The sequence below is a fragment of the Gopherus evgoodei genome, chromosome 2 (assembly GCF_007399415.2).
Source record: "Gopherus evgoodei ecotype Sinaloan lineage chromosome 2, rGopEvg1_v1.p, whole genome shotgun sequence".
NCBI lineage: Eukaryota > Metazoa > Chordata > Testudines > Testudinidae > Gopherus > Gopherus evgoodei.
The window spans coordinates 73,916,994-73,939,093 of NC_044323.1; the positions used below are offsets into that span (position 1 = coordinate 73,916,994).

The 22,100-nt window shown below is 44.0% G+C and overlaps 1 protein-coding gene across 1 annotated transcript in view; it reads left to right on the forward strand.

The window, feature by feature from the left end:
* ZCWPW2 (zinc finger CW-type and PWWP domain containing 2) overlaps positions 1-22,100 on the forward strand; it is a 113,930-nt gene that overhangs the window by 27,163 nt on the left and 64,667 nt on the right. The window contains exon 4 of the mRNA XM_030549337.1: positions 9,158-9,272. Within this exon, the coding sequence (XP_030405197.1) occupies positions 9,158-9,272 (115 nt within the window). The remainder of the gene's footprint in view (positions 1-9,157; positions 9,273-22,100) is intronic.

Consider the following 22,100-nt stretch of genomic DNA (forward strand, 5'->3'; position numbering starts at 1 on the left):
TGATTTATTGAAAATTTAATGATCATGCTCCTTTTGCCTATTTAATATTAATCATCTCATCAAGCACAGTCTTCAGTTTATCACTTACCTACTTTACTGTGAGATCCTAAGACAGAAGTCCCTTGTTCTGCTCTTGGCTGACCAATCCTGAGGATGCTCTGTACATGATGGGATAGTGCAATCGTAGAGCTGTTGGGGAAGGGGTAGAAAGCTTGTGCATCCTTCTTTTTTTATTATTTTTTTATCCTGTCCTCATCTCCCAGGGATTGTGATTTCAGTGGAGGGAAAGAGAAAAAGCCAGAAATGGGATCCGATGAGTCTCTTCGCAGAGGATGTTGGAGCACTGTCATGAGATTTCTTCTTACTTCCCCAAATCACAATGGGAAAGGGAGAATCTTTTTTGCTCAGTGGTTCTTCCCTCTCTCGGACTGTTAGTTGTTTCAGGCACAGCCCACCAGAATACCTATACTGATGATTCAGATTCTCAGCTATCACTCACCGCATTTCTCCCCTACTGGAGCCACTAATTGCCCCAATCTGTCACTACATAGATCTTTATACTGTATCCATGCCATAATATCAAGGTGCCTCTGTAGTGTCAGGATACCTAAAATCATTCACCAGCTTCTTAACTGCTATTTATGGCAGCTTGGAAGTGTAATCATGGACTTAATCCTTGGGCAGAGTGTGGAGTTAAATGGCACTACATTGTTGAGGAGCTGTAATCTTTATTATCCTTCATGGTTCCAAAACAAGACAGTTTGCAGATAGCCTTCGGGCTCCTTGTAGACTCCTGAGACAAGTTTAGGCCCACAGTTAGTGAATCTCTTTCCTCATCAGTATTTGGAATCCATAGTGGGTTTTTTGACATTGCTGCAAATATGTCTCTTCAGATCTTAATATAATATCTTGAACACTCCATGCCTTTACTACTGTTAGATTTCTCTCCAGAATTTGATATTGAATGAAAATTGGCAGTTTTAACTCATGTGAGCTAACAGACACTTGTACTAAAGCACTTGATTAGCAATTTTCAAAGCAGAAAATTAAACATACATAAAGTACCACCGTTAGTAAATACACTAACGTAACACATACTCATGATTTAAATCAGGCATCTTTCATTCCTAGGTTACAAATAGTTCTCTGCACATAGTATATATGACAGATCTAACTGCTCCATTGCATAAAGTTTTAAAAATGATAAGCTGTCTCACCACTTGAGGACACACATTTATTCACTGGCGAGGTACACTGGTTAACATCAGTTTTCTTTCTAACCAACTTGTAAAGAATTCCATTTTGGAATTTCAATATTGCCTTTAAGAAAATGTTTTTCTCAATTTTTAAAAATATTTTTCCAGATTTTACAGTTCTTTTATCATTAGTTCCTTGTGTGCAAACTATGTAGTTAATTAAAAAATATTTTATTCTGTGAGAGAGCTCCATTTGAGCAGTCTCCAAGGCTATATTACTATTTGTTTTTCTTTTGTTTTTCTTTTGGGTAGTTTTTCTCTCTTCTTGAGTATAGGCAATTTCTTCTTTTGGGGTAAAGAAGAGTATTTTAATGGTAGAGCTGTGCAAGATGTCATTTTTGAGACCTTTCTCAAAACTTCTAGCCAATAAGGTACAGTTTATGCAGAAAACCTTGTTCAAGACTTTAGGACAGAGTTATTTTTCTTCCCAGGAGGCAAGATTTTGTTTCTAAAGCCTTAACCTTAAGAGATGGGGCTGGACTGGTCCTTCAACCCAGTTCTGAATTCAAGGTGATCCAAACATTGCAGTTGAAAGGGGAGCGCTGGAGAGCTCTTTAGAACATCAGTACACTTTCCTTATGATGGAAAATGTTAACTCTACATTCAGAAATTTCTTGCTAACTGGGAAATTTCCCCAGAACCAAGAATAGTGACAGTGTTTCTGAGAAATCTGCAAACTGCAGCACTAATCATATCCTGATTTGTCAAAGCACATCTAATGTTCAGTTGACAGTTAGATGTGACATCAAAGTCCATGGAACCTACTTCAATAAAACATTTCAATGTCTTGGATTCTTCAGTTGCACTTAGCCACAAAAAGGCTTGCATTGGTGCTATATTTTCTTCGTGTTCTGTGGACATGTAAATACTAGAAAAAATACTGAAGTCCAGAGGTGTTTTCTGCACGCACAAGAACAAGGGAGCACTCTCCCAGTCATAGGCAGCAGAGCTACTTTATGCCTTCCCTCCATTTCCTTTGCTGCCCAAACCAGTAAGAAACATCAGCCAGGAGAAGGTCCTTTTAATTAGTGGCTCTTTGCTAGACTTGAAGGCTTTGGCTCTTCTTCAAGTGCTTGCTTATGTCCATTCCAAACTAGGCATGTGCTTGCCCCAAGCACCACTGCCAGAAGTTTTTCCCTCAGTGGTATTCATCGGGTTGGCTTTGTTGCCCACTGGAGTCGCATGCTTATAGCACTGGTATAAGGGTCATGCCAACCTGCAGCCCCTCTGTTTCTTCTTACCACCCATTATGATCACTGGAACTATCTTGTCCTTGTGTTCTACAAGTACCCTCTCAGTGGATTTTTCCAACCTTCATTGTATATAATTATTTATTGATCTTAGTAGTTAGTTAGCTTAGTGGAACCCTGGTAAGCAGGGTTAGTCTCTGCCCAGTGCCGGACCATGCACTGGTCTCTAGCTTTTAAGCCTTGTGCCATAAGCCTATGCCTGTGAGCGACTCCAATTTCAGCTGCCTTAAGTGCCTGGGGGAAGCTCACATGCAGGAGCGTTGTAAGATCTCCCAAGACTTCAGAACCACCATATTCTCCAGAACCATGGTATCCTTCAAGGACAAGGTCTAATTGCATCCTCATCTAACTTTTCTTCCAAATGAGGTTTCACAGTTACATATAAGCCAGAATATCTTCCTACTGGTCTTCTACCCAAAATCACATGTCAACAGAGAAGAACAAAGGCTCCACTCACTAGACATCACTGGCTTTCTACATAGAAAGTACTAAGCCATTTCGGCAGGGCTGTCCTTACCATGAGGCGAACTGAGGCGGCTGCCTCAGGTGCCAGACTGTGGGAGGGATGCCACTAGGACCCAGAATGTAGAAAATTGTCTGCTGCTGGTGCATATGTATTCTCTCTGCTCTAGATGCACAGAGATGGTGGCGTGCTGTGCTGGAAGAAGTTGGGCACAAGAGACATAACTGGCAGGCAGGAGAAAAGGTGAGAGGGAATAACAGAAAGCAGCAGAAGCTGCAGGGAGAGAGAGGAAGAGCCTCTTGTGCACCTTTCTAGCACCCCCAGGAGCTGGGACTGATTTAATACCTGCTTCTCAAGGAGCTTCCTGTTTCCTGCTACTTCCCTGAACCCACTTGAGGAGAACAGGCAGTCAACTGAAGTAATAGGAGCCAGTTAGGCCCTTAGGACATTGATATCTTCCCTCACTCAGGCCCTGCTACAAGCCTGCTTATTTGTCTCCTTCAACTGAATGTTGAGAGCCACTATAGCTGGCACAGAACAGCAGTCATGAGTGAAAGAAGAAAATGCCCCTCTGAGGCAGCATTCAGGAGAGGAAAAAAAAGCAAGCAAGCAAAGGAAGCATTTCTATCTAAGCAGGAAGGAGGTCTCCTGAGATACATAGAAACAAATGTTCACGGTGAGCTCTCTGGCCTTAGTGAGGATGTGAGTGGTGACGAGATGCCTGATCTTACAGTTAGTCAGAGTGCAGGTGACCTGGCAGCTACTGCAGCATCCATATGTCCATCTCAAAAGGATGTAACCATGCACATTCCTGAAAAAAAGTGTAGATCAGAGAAGAGTGTGGTGGAGGCGCAAGAAACAGCTGCTGCTGAGTTTAGTTCCTTAAGTCTAGATGATCCAGGACTGTGGACCCTCTTGAGCAGGAGCCTGAGGGACTTCCTTGTACTGCATGGGCCATAGCAAGTGAAAATCTTCATGTTTCCCAAAGACAATGAAAATAGAAGTTTCCATCCAACATGTTACTGGTGTGAAATCCCCAGTGGTGTCAGAGTGGAGAAGCCATGGCTTATGTACTCAAAAACACAGAATGCTACATACTGTTTTTGTTGCAAATTCTTCCAATCTAATGTTCCAGCCACATTGGGTTCTGCAGGAACAAAGGACTGGAAAAATCTGGCTAGAAATCTGGCATGCCATGAGAAGGCAGTAAATCACCAGAGAGCATTCCGTAGGTGGAAAGAGCTTGGGATGAGATTAAGGTTAAAGGCCACCATAGATGATCAGGATCAGGAGAAGATTGCATCAGAGTCTCTTTACTGGCAAAACGTTCTAAAAAGGCTCAGGGCTGGTCTACACTGTGGGGGAAAATCGATCTCAGATACGCAACTTCAGCTACGTGAATAACGTAGCTGAAGTCAAAGTATCTAAGATCGAATTACTCACCGTCCTCATGGTGCGGGATCAATGTCCGCAGCTCCCCATGTCGACTCCGCAACTCCGTTGGGGTTGGTGGAGTTCCGGAATCGATATAAGCACGTTCGGGGATCGATATATCACATCTAGATGAGACGCGATTTATTGATCCCCAAGCAATCAATCGATTGCTACCCGCCGTATTGGTGGGTAGTGAAGATGTAGCCTCATTATCATTGTGAGAGTGCTTGCTACCCAAAACTTAGCACTGTGTGGCACTTCAGGATCATCAGTTTGTGCCAAACAATGGAAATGTCCTTAAAATTGTGGAGCTGATGGCTGAGTTAGATGCTCCTGGAATACAGCATCTAAGAAGAGCCACCACCCAAGAAATGTACACACACCACTACCTTGGAAAAACAATTCAAAATGAGATCATACAGTTACTGGCAACAAAGTCAAACAGAAGATTGTGGCAGATCTGAAGTCAGCAAGATATTACTCTGTTATTCTGGACTGCACACCTGAAATCAGCCATACGGAACGAATGACTTTAATGGTGCATTTTGTAACAACAACCAAATCTAGTGAAAATGTCCCTGCAACGGTGACTATCAGAGAGCATTTTCTAGACTTTATTGACATTGATGATACTACAGGAGCTGGTATGACAAATGTGCTTCTTAAAAAGCTGGAAGATACGGGAATTGTGGTAGCTGACATGGGAGATCAGGCCTATGATAATGGTGCCAACATGAGAGGAAAGAACAGAGGAGTGCAGACATGGATCCGAGAATTAAACCCTCAAGCTTTTTTTGTCCTATACAGTTCCCATTCATTGAACTTGGTGGTCAATGATGCAGCATCAGTTTCTCGTGAGGCTGCTAATTTTTTTAATGTAATTGAAAGCATCTATGTATTTTTCTCTGCATCAGCTCATCAATTGCAAATTTTGAAGCAACATCTGCGAACATCCTCTCTGACACTGAAACCACTGAGTGCCACACGATGAGAAAGTCGAGTGGAGGCGATAAAGCCTATCAAACATCAAATTGGGAAGATAGCTGATGCCATAGTTGCTATTATGGAGGATAATGCTATGACAGGAACTGTTCATGGGAGAACAGTGGCAGAGGGAAATGGAATCACCAGAAACATACATCACTTCAAATTTCTGTGTGGCTTAAGTGTTGTGGCATGACATACTGTTTGAAATGAATGTTATAAGCGAGAGACTCCAAGGTATTGACCTTGATATATGTGGAGCAATGGAACAACTGGATAAAGCAAAATCATACCTACAGTCTTACTGGTCAGATGAGGGATTTCAAAATGTTCTGAAGAGTGCACAGAAGTTGGCAAAGGAACTTCACACTGAAGCTTTCCCTCTACCCCTTCAAGAATACAAGAGTCACCAAAGAAGACGACGTTTTGATTATGAGGCATGGGATAATCCCATAAGAGACCCCAAACAACAATTCAAAGTTGAATTATTTAACCAGGTACTAGATTGTGCAGTTGAAGAATGTTTCATGCAGTTCAAGGAGCACAGCAGTATATTTGGGACATTGTATGATATTCCAACACTCCTCATTATACCTATAGAAGACCTACACCAGCAATGCAGAGCACTAGAGACAGTGTTGACATGTGATGACATGAGCGATACTGATGCGAGTGATTTTGGCAATGAACTGAAAGCCCTTTCAAGATACATTTCAGCAGGATCAACTCCAAAGGCTGTTCTGGAATATATGCGCACAAGTAAGATGACCACCCTCTTTTCAAATGCTTTTGTTGCTCTGTGTATGCTTCTAACACTTCCTGTAACAGTTGCCAGAGGAAAACGCAGCTTCTCCAAGCTGAAGTTAATAAAAACACATTTATGCTCCACAATGATACAGGAGAGGCTGGTTGGCCTTGCAACCGTCTCAGTAGAGCATGAGCTGGCCCAAATTGTGGACCTTCAAGAAGCAGTTCAAATCTTAGCAACCAAGAAGGCACAGAAAGCATCACTTTGATTATTCAAACAGATAAAAATGCCAGTGCTTACTCTGCAGACAAGAAAAGTTACATTTGCTGTTCAGGCATTTGAAAGTTACGTGTTTACTTAAAAATTTTTAAGAAGACATTTTAAGTTGTTAGTTCTCCTTTATTGGGGTAGGTAGCAGAGCAGTACCATGAGAGGAAAAGAACAGGAAGAAGGCAGAATTGAGACCTTTCAAAGTTTTGGCCCAAGCAATGGGGCATGGTGGTGTTATTTGAGTTCCCTGCCTCAGGTGCCAAAATGTTGTGGGCTGGCCTTGCATTTTGGAAAACTACTCAGCTCGTCGTGGCCATTGCAGACTGAATGGAAGGTCTTTTCGTCTCAGCCCAGAGAAATTCATCATGGATCATATCCTGCATCTGCACATGCTATGACCTGGCAAAGGTTCCTGCCCTGATAGCACATTCCACAAGAGCCCAAGCATCTTTGACAGCATCCATAGCACAAGTTCTTATCCAGGATATTTGTAGAGCAGCAATGTGGTCATGAGTTCACACTTTTGCTTCCCATTACGCCATCACCCAGCAGGCTAGAGACAATGATGTAATTGGCCGAGTGGCATTGCAATCAGCATGTCAATAATCTCTGAACCCTTCATCTGCTTGAGAGTCACCTATATTGAATGCACATGAGCAAGCACGCAAAAAAGAAAAAATGGTTACTAACCTTTCCGTAACTTGTTCTTTGAGATATGTTGCTCTTGTCCATTCCAAGACCTTCCCTCCTATCCCTCTATTGGAGTTGGCTGGCAAGAAGGAAGTGAGGGAGCTGTGGTTTAGCAGGACCCTTTATACTGGTGCTATGACTGCGCGACTCCAAGGGGAACCAGAGCTGACCTGATGGATACTACTGAGGGAAAACTTTTTGGCGACTGTGCTCGGGACGAGCCCGCACCTACGCTGGAATGGGCATAAGTAATATATCTCAAAGACAACAGTTACAGAAAGCTTAGTAACCATTTTTCTCAGACCTTTCTTTTCAATCACTTCTGCATATTCCCATAAAGAAAACCTCTTGACATAAAGAGCCCAAAAATAGTCAGGGAAGCTCCAGTAAACAGCTTGGATGTTGGTAGAAGATAAGACGTTCATCGGCAGTATTCAGTATTCTTTATCACAGAGAGCGAAAACACTACAACTTCTGAATGTGCATGGATAAGATGCAGATTTAAATACTGGGCCCTAGCAACAAGATAAAACCATTTTCTTCAGGATGGATTTGCCGTGATACTTAAAGAAAATGTTCCTTGTAAACGTGTTTCTGCCATATATGAATATATGCATTCTGGGACTGAGGATAGTACGCCAAGAATAAATTTCACTCTTACATCAAACATTTGTAATTGTTTTTTCTTCTAAGATATCAATTTCCTTTATAGTAATCTGTCTCACTGCATATTATGTAAGGGCTAAAGTGCTATTTTAAAATGTTCCGTGTGTTTCCATATATGCAGTATTGCAGCTTCTGCTCATTCACAGCAAGTAAATTACTTGAGCAGTTGGGTGGAATCTGGTGCTTAATCTGTAGACTGTGCTGCCAGTTCCTCTAGGAGCTGCCTTTAGTAGCCCTCTCAAAATTCAGTCATCTGTACTCTTCTTACTGTTTCATTCTCTGCATCCAGGATATAGGTAGGGTGACCAGATGATAAGAACAAAATATTGGGACACATGGAAGGGGGCGCCACGGCTGAAGTGCCAAAAAAAAAAAAAAAGCTAGACAGCAAAATATTGAGACAAATGGCATCCCAACCATACATCGGTCGGGACGTGGGACAAACAACAAAACTTCGGGACATCTGGTCACCCTAAATACAGGTGAGGATAGATCAAGGCTGCAAAGAACTGGAGGAGGATATCCAAGAAGCCTCAAGAGAGTCTTCAACAGACCTACCTTCATTATGCTGTGTGGCATCCTTTTGGTGCCACTACCACTTCACCTTCCCCCAGTGGCAGCACTCCTTCCATCATCACCACATCCTTCCACAAATGCATGTTCTCTCTTCTTCCTTTCTTGTGCTTACCCACACAATCACCACATCATCTCACTTTCTCCTCTCCGAATAACTAGTTCAGAGAGCACTTTCCATCTCCCAATACAAGTAGGCTACATTTGCAAAGTTTACACAAATCTTACAGACTGGAATAGTAGGTATTTCCTGGCCTAGTACATTTTTACAAGACCGCATTAATACTGTAGTCAGGTAGTTCTTTCAGATAAAAATTAAATATTAGGTAGTCGCATCTTGTTATAGATCAGGATAAACTTTCTGTAGGAGTGATTCATAAAGGGTTTGTGAATGATATTGTAAGTATTCTGGTGAATTAAGATCATTTTGGGGTTTCATTCTTCAGTCCCTATAGACTCGAAATGTTGATTTCGTTAAGTGGGAAGTTAAACACAATAAAGATCTACAGAACTGGGCTCTCTGCAGCACTTTGGAATGCACGTTCTATGTTGAAAGGGGCCCAATTACAAAAAAAAAAAAAATACTAGAAAATTTCTATCCTTTGCACCCAGAGTAATTTACAAGAAATAGATACAGAAGCATTTATCTTGAATTAGACCTCTCTCAGTTTATCTAAATGCTTTGCGGTCTAGAATGCTTTTTTAGTCATTATTTAATATTTTTGAAGTACTATATTTTTGTTTGTTTTTTTGACTCATGCAAAGTGTAGAAAAATTGAGTAACGATAAGATATTTAATAAAAGTTTCTCTTTATTTCCATAGCCAGAACAATGCAAGAGAAAAAAGAAATGGTATAAAAGTGCATTGGAAGAAGCAAATAAATTACTTACATTTTCTGCTCTGCAAAGACTTGAAATGTGCCAGCTATCAGAAAATGGTATAATCCATATTTTTCAGCACTGTTTGTAAATAAAGTTATAGTCATATGCAGAGGGTTTTTTTCCAGTCATAATGTTGGAAGATTTTCTTTTTGAGAACATGCTATTATTATAATAGGAAAAATGTAGCGTGTGTGTGTGTGTGTGTGTGTTGTATAATATATGTCTCACTCCCAATGGATTTCCTTCATGGATGCCCTTGTATTGAAAGGAGATGTTGGTTCACAAGTAATTTATAATTGAGTATTATTAAAATAAATTACTTTGCATGGCTAGTGTGAAAGTGATGTGCAATTACTCGTCTAAGATTTTTTTTTAAATTGGTTGGTTTAAAAGGATCTTGTCATTCATAAGACTAAGTTTATTACAAGCCTGAAATTTAAAAACTAGCCTGTTTTATCTAAGCATAAACCATAAAAGGCAAAAAAAGCACAAAAGGAAGTATATGGTTAATATTTTTTTTTCCGGGACCAGTCTGTAGTCTATAGCACTACAGTCTATAGTTTGTGAAGAGACTGATAGCACAGTGAGTGCTAATCTGGCTAGGGAAACTGTGGAAATCATTTTAGCACCGTTCTGAAAAAAACTTTTAAAATAATCTTTTTGGCTTGCTTTTGTCTTAGATAATTGATCTAAACTTTTGTTTAAAGTATAATGTTAAATTACATGAAAACAACCATATGCTCTTTTCTTCTTTTGGAATATTGCAGACAAACATCTTCACAGTTAACATTTTAGGTTAGCTTTAATTTTTTATTGTTCTGTAAGCAGTAAAGTTCCGTTGACTTTCAGAGCTGGGGGAGTTAGCTATTTAGTGTTTTTTGTTCTTGAAATGTGGGTCGGTGTGCCTAGTGCTCTGGATGAGTGCTACTTTTTATTTTTCTATAAATCCAGAGAAATAACATTAACCATCACAATTAAACTAATTAGTACAATATTATTAATAAAAAAATAACATGCTAAGGATACACATAGCTGATAGCTAAGAGTAGTGAGGCATGTTCATCAAAAATAGGAGTCTTGTGCATGGTAGCTGTATTTCCATATTGTGCATCCTGCATTATTTAATCCTCTAGGAGCTCATCAGACTTAAAATTATGATGTAAACACATGTTGTTTTACAAATTGACAGCATACTTTGAGGTTATCCAAATGTAGTTCTAAGCCCCAACCCATGCTAGACAGCTATGAGTAGATTTACCAACCTCAGGTAATATTGTTTTTCAGGTGTATACAGTGCCTCCTAGAGTGCAATTACTGCAGTACTGTTTGACAAGATGTTCACTCTGCCTGAACTGGGCTAGCAGAGTGTATAAAACATTGGAAGACCTGAATTCTTCCCATCCGCTCTGGGAAACTAGCACTATTAGCAGCATTATCTTAGCAGCAGTCCTTGTATTAGCAGCAGTCCTTGTATTCATCCTCAGACCGGGGACACTAGTAAATGAAGGATCCTTGTATTCTATCTTCATCCCCCTGTATACCTGCACAAAGCTGGACACAGTCAAGCACTGTTCTAAAGATTCTATATATGTATTTGGTATTTGGCTTTTTTTACTCAAAATGCAGAATTTCAGTTTGTGTAATATTAAATGCCACAGCATCTCTCCAGTCTGGCACTAACTCATTTACCCCAAAGTTAGCTGTAATGCCATTTATTTTGCCACGGGAACTTTTCTTCCATTATTAAAATGTTAACATCTCAGAACCTCACAGGTAACACTTTAGCTGGGTTTTGCACAAACAGCCTTTTCTAAACACTCCCTGAGTATCTTTTCTCCTTTGGGACTCAACTTAGCCAAATTAAATCATTTTATGGGAAGGGAGAGCTTGTGTACCCTCTAGACCAGGAAAAGGTTCTGTAATATAAGTATCAGAGGGGTAGCCGTGTTAGTCTGGATCTGTAAAAGCAGCAAAGAGTCCTGTGGCACCTTATAGACTAACAGACGTTTTGGAGCATGAGATTTCGTGGGTGAATACCCACTTCGTCAGATGCATGTAGTGAAAATTTCCAGAGGCAGGTATATATATGCAGGCAAGCTAGAGATAATGAGGTAGTTCAATCAGGGAGGATGAGGCCCTGTTCTAGCAGCTGAGGTGTGAAAACCAAGGGAGGAGAAACTGGTTCTGTAATTGGCAAGCCATTCACAGTCTTTGTTTAATCCTGAGCTGATGGTGTCAAATCTGCAGATGAATTGAAGCTCAGCAGTTTCTCTTTGAAGTCTGGTCCTGAAGTTCTTTTGGCTGCAGGATGGCCACCTTAAGGTCTGCTATATACTTCAACCTCCCTGGCCACACTATAGCAGACCTTAAGGTGGACATCCTGCCGCCAAAAAATCTTCAGGACCAGACTTCAAAGAGAAACTGCTGAGCTTCAGTTCATCTGCAGATTTGACACCATCAGCTCAGGATTAAACAAAGACTGTGAATGGCTTGCCAATTACAGAACCATTCTCCTCCCTTGATTTTCACACCTCAACTGCTAGAACAGGGCCTCATCCTCCCTGATTGAACTACCTCATTATCTCTAGCTTGCCTGCATATATATACCTGCCCCTGGAAATTTCCACTACATGCATCTGACGAAGTGGGTATTCACCCACGAAAGCTCATGCTCCAAAACGTCTGTTAGTCTATAAGGTGCCACAGGACTCTTTGCTGCTTGTAATACAAGTAAATTTTAAACTGCTCCTGTTTTAAAAACCAAATCTAAGCAATAATGCTTAGTAAGTATATGAAGATAAAAGACTGTTTACTCACCTTCTTGTAACTGTTGTTCTTCACATCCATTCCAATTAGATGTGCGTGCACTGTGTGCATGGTCATCAGAAACTTTTCCCCTTAGTAGCTACTGTCGGGTCAGCCTGGGAGCGCCCTGGAGTGGCTCCCTCATGGCTCTCAATATATGACCCTGTCAACTCAACCCCCCTTCGGTTCCTTCTTACCGGCTACCCTGACAATGGGGAAGAAGGGGGTGGGTATTGGAATGGACATGAACAACACCTCCCGAAGAACAACAGTTACAAGAAGGTGAGTAATCGTCTTTTCTTCTTCGAGTAATTGTTCACATCAATTCCAATTAGGTGACTCCCAAGTTCTCCCATGGGGGTGGGGTTGGAGTTAAGGAATCACTGACTGGAGCACTGCTCTACCAAGAGCTGCATCATCTCTAGCCTGCTGTGTAATGGCATAGTGGGTGGCAAAGGTATGTACCGAGGACCAGGTAGCTGCTCTGCAGATCTCTTGGATGGGCACCAGGGCTAGGAAAGTGGTGGAAGAGGCCTGACCCCTTGTTGAGTGGGCTGTTATAGCCAGGGCTGGGATCTTGGTGAGGTCATAGCAGGCACAGACACAGTCCGTAATCCAGGAAGAGATGTACTGTGAGGAGACTGGAAGTCCCTTCATCTGATCTGCCTCCACTACAAACCGCTGGTTTGACTTCCTGAAAGGCTTTGTGCACTCAGTGTAGAACTCTAATGCCCTCCACACATCTAATGAATGGAACTTCTATTCCTGTGCTTTGGTGTGTGGCTTGGGATAGAAAACGAGTAGAAAAATGTCCTGGCTGAGGTGGAATAGGGATACTACCTTGGAGAGAAAAGCTGGGTGCGACCTGAGTTGTACCTTGTCTTTGTGGAAGAGTGTGGGGGGGGGGGGTCAGAGGTTAATGGTTTTAGCTCCGATACCCTCCTGGCCAATCTGATTGCAACCAGAAAGGCTACCTTCCACAAGAGATACAGAAGGGAACATGTGGCGAGTAGTTTGAATGGGGCTCCCATAAGCCTAGCTAGGACCAGATTGAGGTCTCAAGTTGGTATCGGTGGGCGTGACCGAGGATGTAAGTGTTCCAGGCCCTTAAGGAAATGGCCCACCATAGGATTGGCAAAGACTGAACACCCCAACTCTCAGGGGTGGAAAGCTGAGATAGCTGAGAGGTGCACCTTGGTAGATGATCCAGCCAGGCCTTGCCACTTCAGGTGTAGGAAGTAGTCTAGGATGAATGGTATAGATGCCTGGAGTGGAGATACTTGACTGAGATTACACCAGCACAAAAAATGTTTCCATTTGGCCAGGAAGGTGGCTCTGGTGGAAGGTTTCCTGTTACCAAGGAGCATCTCCCTCACCAATTCCGTGCACTGGAGCTCTGTTGCATTTAACCATGAAGCTTTCAGGCCGTGAGGTGCAGAGACTGGAGGTCTGGGTGAAGCAGGCAGCCATGGTCCTGCGTAATCAGATCAGGAAGGAGTGGCAGTGCGATGCGGGTGCTGACTGACAGCTCCAGAAGTGTGGTGTACCAACGTTGGCGTGGCCACACCAGAGCGAGCAGAACTATCTCTGATTTGTGCCTGCGGATCTTGAGGACAACTTTATGGACGACTGGTATTGGAGGGAAGGCACACAGTAGGTGGTTCCTCCATTGCATCATGAACACATCCAAGATTGATCCTGGGCTGTGTGCTTGGAAGGAGTCTTATGGCAAATAGGTCTACCTGGGGAAATCCCCACATCTCTACATCTGGAAGATGGAGTGGATGATGTCCATCCGGATAGACTACTCATGACTGCAGAATGAGCCTGCTGAGGTGGTTTGCGTGCTCCTGGAAGATAGGATGCCACCAGGTGAATGGAGTGGGCTACACAAAACTCCCACAGGTGGAGAGCCTCCTGACAGAGAGGGGAGGAGCAAGCTCCACCCTGCTTGTTTATGTAGAACACAGCGGTGGTGTTGTCGGTCAGCACCGCCATGCAGTGACCTTGCAATACTGTATGGAAGGGTTGTCAGACTAGTCTTATCACTCTGAGTTCCTTTATGTTAATGTGGAGCAGGATCTCGGACTGCAACCACATGCCTTGAGTCTGTAAGTGTCCTAGGTGTGCCCCCCAACTGAGATCTGACGCGTCCCTTATGAAGGTCATGGATGGTTGAGGGGTGTTGAATGGGACTCCGCAGATCATGCGAGTGTCCAACCACCATCCTAGGGTACCTAGGACTCATGGCGGTACTGTTACTACCAATTCTAGACTGTCCCAACCCGAGTGATAAGCTGTAGTGAGCCATGCCTGGAATGGTCTGAGTCTCATCCTGGTGTGCTGCACTACATAGGTGCATGCCGCCATGTGTGCCAAGAGGCTGAGGCACGTCCTCACGGTGGTCAGGGGGTATTGTCTGAGTGTCTGAATGATGTGTGACAGTGTTTGTTTGGAATCTGGGTTGTGGCAGGATGGCTTTTGCCTGAATTGAGTCCAGCACCACTCCAATGAATTCTGTTCATTGGTGGGTGACAGAGTTGATTTGTCTACAATGAGGAGGAGACTCAGCCTGTGGAAGGTCTCTCTGACTAACCGGACAGGGGACTCCACCTGCTCCCTGGAGCGCCCTTGCAGGAGCCAATCATCTAAGTAGGGATACACCTGCACCTGTCTCTTTCAGAGAGAGGCTGCGATGACTGACATATACTTGGTGAACACCCGGGGGGCTGTTGAGGGGCTGTTGATAACCCGAATGGGGGCACCATGAACTGATGATGTATGTGGTTGACAATGAATCTCAGGAAGTGTCTGTGGGATGGCCAGATGGCTATGTGGAAGTATGTGACTTTCATGTCAAGGGCAGCGTACCACTCCCCCGGATCCAGAGAAGGGATAATTGTGCTCAGGGAGACCTTGCAGAACTTTAACTTTACCATGAACTGACAGAGTCTTCGCAGGTCTAAGTTGGGTCTGAGACCCCCCTTTGCCTTGGGGATTAGGAAATAACAGGAGTAGAATTACATGCCCATTAGCTCCTGAGGAACCTCCTCCACCGCTCCCATGGCAAGGAGCGCCTCCACCTCCTGGATAAGGAGTTGATCATGAGGGGATTCCTGAAGAGGGGTGGGGGGGAGCAGAATTGGAGAGAATATCCCACTTCTACTGTGCGAAGAACCCAGCTGTCCGATGTTATATGGGACCATGCATGGTAGAAATGGGAGAGATGGTTCAAAAAACATGGGGAAGGATCCGTGGTGGTGGCTGGTACACCATCCTCAGGCATCCCTTCAAAACCCTTGCTTGGTCCCAACGATGGCTTGGTTGGGCCCTGCCTACGTCATGAAGGCCTACGTCATGAATTCCTGCCCCTCCGGTGGTAAGTATCCTGCCTAGGGCTGGGTTAGTATTGCCTCTGCTGTTGCACTGGCTGAGGCTTGAAGGGCTTTCTCTGGGTGGAGCATCCCCAGAGATTTCATGGTTGCCCTGGAGTCCTTAAGGCTGTGAAGCCTTGAATCAATCTGGTCAGAAAACAGCCCTGCACCCTCAAAGGGAAGGTGCTTCAGGATCTGCTGAACATCCAGGGGAAGCCCAGATGCTTGGAGCCAAGCTGTTCTCATGACCATCCCCGAGGCAATGGTATGTATCGCAGAGTCAGCCAAGTCAAATGGGGCCTGCAGAGATGTTCTGGCAACTGTTTTCCCCTTCTCAACTAGAGCTGAGAACTCAGTCTTTGAGTCAGTGGGAAATAACTCCTTATATTTTGACATGGAGTCCCATGAGTTAAAATTATACCTGCTGAGGATAGCTTGTTGGTTAGCTATCCTCAGCTGTAGACCCCCTGTGGCATAAATTTTCCTGCCAAAGAGGTCCATCCCGTTTGGCTTCTTTGGCCTTAGGAGCTGGTACTTGTTGACCTTGACGCTCCTTCTCATTCACTGCAGAGACCACCAGGGAGCAAGGGTGGGAGAACAAAAATTCATGGCCCTTAGAGGGAACAAAGTATTTTCTTTCCACACCCCTGGTGGTCGGTGGAATGGAGGCTGGAGTCTTCCACCAAACACTATAATTGTTGCCAATAGTCTTAATTACTGTAATGCCACTCTGGAAGGGACCTCCGGCATAACAATGTCCACCACTAGGTCCTCTGGCTCAATGACTTCCTCCACCTGTAGGCTCATATTACAGGTAATATGGCGGAATAGGTCCTGGGCCCTGTGGTCCATGGGCAGAGGACCTGAAGTTGAGGCCCCTGCCACTTCCTCATTAGTCAAAGACTAAGAAGATGCCAGTGGAGACACAGGGTCATCATGGCACACTACATGCTCAGGTTGGTCCTGGGATGCGTGTGCCAAGTGGCTCAGCGTGGGCTGACGGGACCCTGGATGAGGGTGGATCTGGGGCTGGTTCTGATGTGCACTCTGTAGTATGCAAGGGTAGTCTGGAAATAGCCACCTCTGTGATACAAGGAGTGGTTCTGTCCACTGGTGACTATGCCTGGTGATGCCCCGATATAATGGACCTAGAAACCCTGTGTCATAAACAGATAGTTAAGGGTTAATGTCTCTCTTACCTGTAAAGGGTTACGAAGCTTAGTAAACCTGGCTGATACCTGACCAGAGGACCACTGGGGGGACAAGATACTTTCAAATCTTGGTGGAGGGAAGTCTTTTGTTTGTGCTCTTTTTTGGGGGGGGAGGGGGTTGTTCGCTCTTGGGACTAAGAGGGACCAGACGTCAATCCAGGCTCTCCAAATCTTTCTGAATCAGTCTCTCAAGTTTCAAACTTGTAAGTAATAGCCAGGCAAGGCGTTTTAGTCTTATTTTTGTTTTCTCAACTGGTAAATGTTCCATTTTTGCTGAGAGCATTTTACCTCTGTTTGCTGTAACTTTGAACCTAAGGCTAGAGGGGGTACCTCTGGGCTGTATGAATCTGATTACTCTGTAAAGTATTTTCCATCCTGATTTTACAGAGATGATTTTTACTTTTCTTTCTTTAATTAAAAGCTTTCTTTTTAAGAACCTGATTGATTTTTTCTTGTTTTAAGATCCAAGGGGATTGGATCTGTGTTCACCAGGGAATTGGTAAGTCCCTCAAGGCAACCCAGGGAGGGGAAAGTTTTGTGGGGACAGAAAGTGCTCCAGACACTGAAATTCTGGATGGTGGCAGTGTACCAGATCTAAGCTAGTAATTAAGCTTAGAAGTGTCCATACAGGTCCCCACATTTGTACCCTAAAGTTCAGAGTGGGGAAGGAACCTTGACACCCTGGAAGGGGTACCCTGGGACTGATGGTAAGCCCGGGGGGTCCAGAAGGGCCATTGTGCAGCAGATGGCCATTGAGGTTGCCAGGACAAAGAAGCGTATCTCTCACACTTGTCTGACCTGTGCCTATTATGCTGTGAGTAGTAGGAGCTGTCCTCAGAGTCTGAGGATCCTGAGGGCAATGACCACAGCAGTGCTGAGGATCTCTGCGCCAGTGTTTGGTGCTGCGAGGAGGAAGTCAGAGATGGGTGCCACAACAACTGTATAGACGAATGGTGTTGGCCTTCCTGCGACTAAAACCAGTGCTGCAAGTCCGGTGCTGAGGAGTGGCTCCTATGTTCTGGTGTCATATCATGATGTCGGACAATAGAGGGTGATTGTGACTGGTGCCAATTCCGCGGTGCTGGAGATTCCGAGCAACGCGCTCCCTGGGTCTTGCTGTCATGTGCTGTGGTCAGTGTCGGGGGTGAAAAAGACTGGGAATGGTTCCATGAATGGTGTCAGTCTGGAGAGGAATATGGCCTCATCAGTGCCGGTTTGCCTCTAGATGGACCCCAGGTAAGTGGTGCCAGGGACTTGTCTCTAACAGCAGAGGGCTGAGAGAGAGTACTTTCTACCAGGTCCCTTGCAACCTTGAAAGTATCTGGGGTGGAGGGAGCTTCCAACTCCTCCACCAATTCAAGCCCTGCCAGAGAGTCACTGGTTGCTGGACTCAATGGTGCCGACTGGGTAGCTGGAGTTGACCACACAGGGTCTTGCTGTTTGGAAGTTAAGTCTTTCCTCTGGGGCAGCAAGGTCTCCCTGATGGTCTCGCTCTCTGAGGAGAGCTCCCTCTGTCGGCCTTCTTGTGGCAGTTAAGGGACACCGGAGATGTTGACCGGTCCCGGGGCGCCACACTGTGCTGCGATGCCAGGGATCTTCAGTACCAAGGATCTCTAGCACCAGAGTCCTTCCTCGTTACTGCTTCATGAACCGACACTGGGGTGCTGCCCTCCGAGCTCAAGCCCGGGACTTGGCGGTCGGGTGCCGCAGGATGGAGTGAGGCTTCCATCAGTAGTTGTTTCAAACAGAAGTCGCGTTCCTTCCTAGTCCTAGGCTTCAAAGCCTTGCAGATCTTGCAACACGAAGACTGGTGTGCCTCCCCGAGACACCTCAAGCACGAGTTGTTGTAAGGGTCACTGTTTGGCATAGTCTTCTTGAATAGACTGTAAGATTTAAATCCTTGGGCTTGAGGCATGCCCCAGAGCCCAAGGCAGGGTGAGGAGAACGATCTACTCACTGACTATACTGCTAACAATAACTAACAAGAAAATAAAGAAATATTTCAAAAAAGAAAACTAAGAATGGCTAAGGGAAGACTTGCAGGTGAGCAAGCTAACAGTTCCAGTGTCATCACAGATGGTAAGAAGAAACCAAACAGGGGTCAAGTCAGCAGGGTCATATATTGAGTGCCTTGAGGGAGCCACTCCATGGGGCTCCCTGGCTGACCCGATGGGAGCTGCTAAGGGAAAAAGCTTGAGGACCAGGCACGTGGTGGAACTGATGCGAACAATCACTCGAAGAAAAACTATTGGTGCTTTGTAAAACTCTAGTGGAAAGAGACTGGAGGCTCGGTGCCATAATAACGTTGCCCCATTGAGAATAAATTTTGACATAACAAGCATTAGGCCTGCCATAATTTGTGTTTTAGACCCATGTCTTTCCTGGCCCAGTGGGACAAAGACTTCTAATAGAGACTGTCAATGATCCTTTTAGGGACGGTAGAATGAAGAAAGCTCTGAAGCAGGATTTTCCAATCTTTCAGATTTTTCCATATGAACATTTTGCAGCTATATGCTGTTGACTTGGCAAGGACTGCCAGGGACATTACAAGACAAACTGACAGTCCTCTCCTGTGAGAGTCCTGCAACTAGTGTTCTCTAGCTAGCTACTCAGTAGATTTTGACTGTCTCTGAAGAAGGAATACATAGTTTTTGTTGCAGAAGTCTTAAAATTCTCATTCCATTTTCAGCCTCCTATCTCTATGGGCTTGTCTACACAGACATTTAGTTCACAGCAAGTGGGGATGTAAATCTACCATACACTAACCTGCTGCACATATAGGTGTCCATGTGGACCCTGCTGCTGTGCTCTATAATCTAGTCCTAACCTAGACTAGATTAAGCAGGACTAGATTAAAGCACTAGGGAATTTTTAGTGTGCCGCAGCAGGGTCCACATGTCCATCAATGATGGACCCATTGCACATACACTATGCAAGAGCTGTGCATGCTGCTCCTTTTAAAAAAGGACCCAATTGTCCAGAGAGTTTTACCTAAAGCTCTTACTCCTTGAGAGATCCATGAAGGCTTCTTAAGTCCCAAAGGTGAGAAGACTGCTTGAACTATCATCTCTGCTCCAGAAAGCTGATGGTCCACGCTGGGTTCCAGAGCTCATTTGTCACTGAGGAAGTCTCACTTCTCCACCATGAAGGAGAGCGAATCCCAGCTCTCTGTTGAATGCTTTTTTGATCTCAAGATCACTTGGTGTCACATATGGAGTATAGGCAGTGCAAGCTAGTGATCGGAAGAGGAGACAGAACAGAACTGAAGTCATGTTCAGGAGACAAGCCAGAGGCTGGAGCCAGTGGGTTCAGAAAAAGGTAGAGGCTAGAGCTGGAGTGGGAACAGGCACAGTCTTGAAGCAAGGACCAGTACAGGAAGCAGATCTGGCACAGCTGCAGGTGTAGAACTCATTGAGCAGATGCTGTGGTGTTGCTACAAGGCTTAAATGATGATCTGCTGGCTCTTCTGTCCAATCAGGGAGCACAGTCACTTAGTGAAGATTTATGGGGCCCAGCTGGTCTCACTGGGTTTCCAGGCAACTGACCAAAATCAGCTGAGTTCCTGCTATGAGGGCTTATGTATGCTTACTCTCCAATTTCCTTGATAAAGAGAATCCTCAAGAAGATTATGCAGGACACAGCCCTAATAATGACAGCCATAGCATGGCCCAGACAATTCTGGTATTCTGACCTCATGAACCTGTCAACACAGCCCTCAATCACACTTCCAATAAACACAGATGTGATCACTCAGTCGAAGGGACTAGTCCTGCATCCAGACCAGATGTGGATGCTGAAACTCATGGTCTGGATGCTGTTGTATCTTACTCATGAGCAGACTGGTTTCAAGATAAACGCTTTATGAAGAAACAGGAATTATGTACAGAGATGAGGTAACAAAACTCTACTATGTAGCAGCAGATTTCATCTGCCCTATCCTGGGCTCCTTTGTTTCTGCCCCAGCAGAAGGTGTGTTCCAGGAAACCAAAGACTGCATCTAGAGTGTACAGGAAGTGGGGCATCTCTGCAGTTCCTGGAGGACTTACTCTATAGCACATTTTCCCTTTTAAAAAATTTCCCAACAGAACTAAAACATTAATTTAAACTATCAAACTATTACAAATACAAGAAGTGACAACTCTTCTGGTTGCTTAAATATAGCACTAATATTTCTCGATCAGTCTCTTAGGGCATTTCAGCAATCTCCCTGATCTGTATTGCAAACCTTTAGGCAAATCCTTGTCTGTAACAGACTGTTTAGGTTTATGGTAAATAACAGGATCAGCTGTATGTTTTTAACTTGTATGTTTGCTCTCACTTCATTTGTCTTGGTCAAGTTGTTGAGTATCTTGAGCAGATGCTTACGATTCTTTTGTAAGGTTTTTTGTTTTCATCTGTGATCACTGATTATGATGATCAGTGCAGCACTGACTGGTCAGTGCCCATGATAAGTTCTCAATGAGTCTTTATATTTAAATTGTGGAAGAGGTCTTGCTCCTTTTATTGTAATATTTTGTCTGATTGTACTTTCCTAGTCTTTTCTTTACTATCAGAGACTCATTATTCATCTATTGTTTTTGTCCCGTATCTAGTCATTGAGTATTTATATGTCTGTAGAGGAGTTCAGAAGGTGACTTCCCACATTGCAGCGGTGTTGCTCTATATTTGAATAGTGCTAAATATGACCACCTCTTCCATCCATTGCCTTTTTGAGCATGTTCTTTACTATACATACTTCACGTTCAGCTAATCCATTGGCTTGGGGAATGGGCTCTAGATGTCATACATTTTAGCAAAATCCAAGGATTCCCTATTCTGTGGTCCATTGTCAGTTATTACTAGTTTTTGAATTCCATGATATACAAATACAGATTTAATGTGCCTGACAACTGTTGATGCTGTGGTATCTTCAAGGGTGATGACTATTTGGAAACTGGTATAATAGTCCATTACAGCCAGATGATTGTGTCCTTCCTAAGCTGAACATGTCAGTTCCAACTTTTTCCCAAGGAATTGTGAATTGTTTGTGCGATATCATTGGTTCTTTCTGCTGGGAATTGCAGTACTTCTGACATGATCCACACGTGCTCACCATTTCTTCAATGTCACTATTCATCTGTGGCCAGAATACAAATTCTCTAGCTCTTCTTTTTGATTTAGTCATTCCCAGGTGCTCTTCATGTATTCATTCCAATATTTTCCTTCTCATCACTGTGGGAACCACAGTCTGTGTTCCTTTCAAGAACACGCTTGAAATAGGTAAACGTTCATTTTTATAATGAACATGCAAATGAGATTTTTCTCCCTCCTTATCACTTTTATCACCACGTGCAGCATTTCATCTTTAGCTGTTTCTGTCTCCAGTTCATCCCACATGCCTAGAGATACAGAACATGGCATTTTTTATCACGTTCACATGTATGTTTCCTGCTTGTTCCAGATCATCAGGCTGTGATTTGTCAGGTAGAGCATGTGCTCTTGACAGTATGCCTGC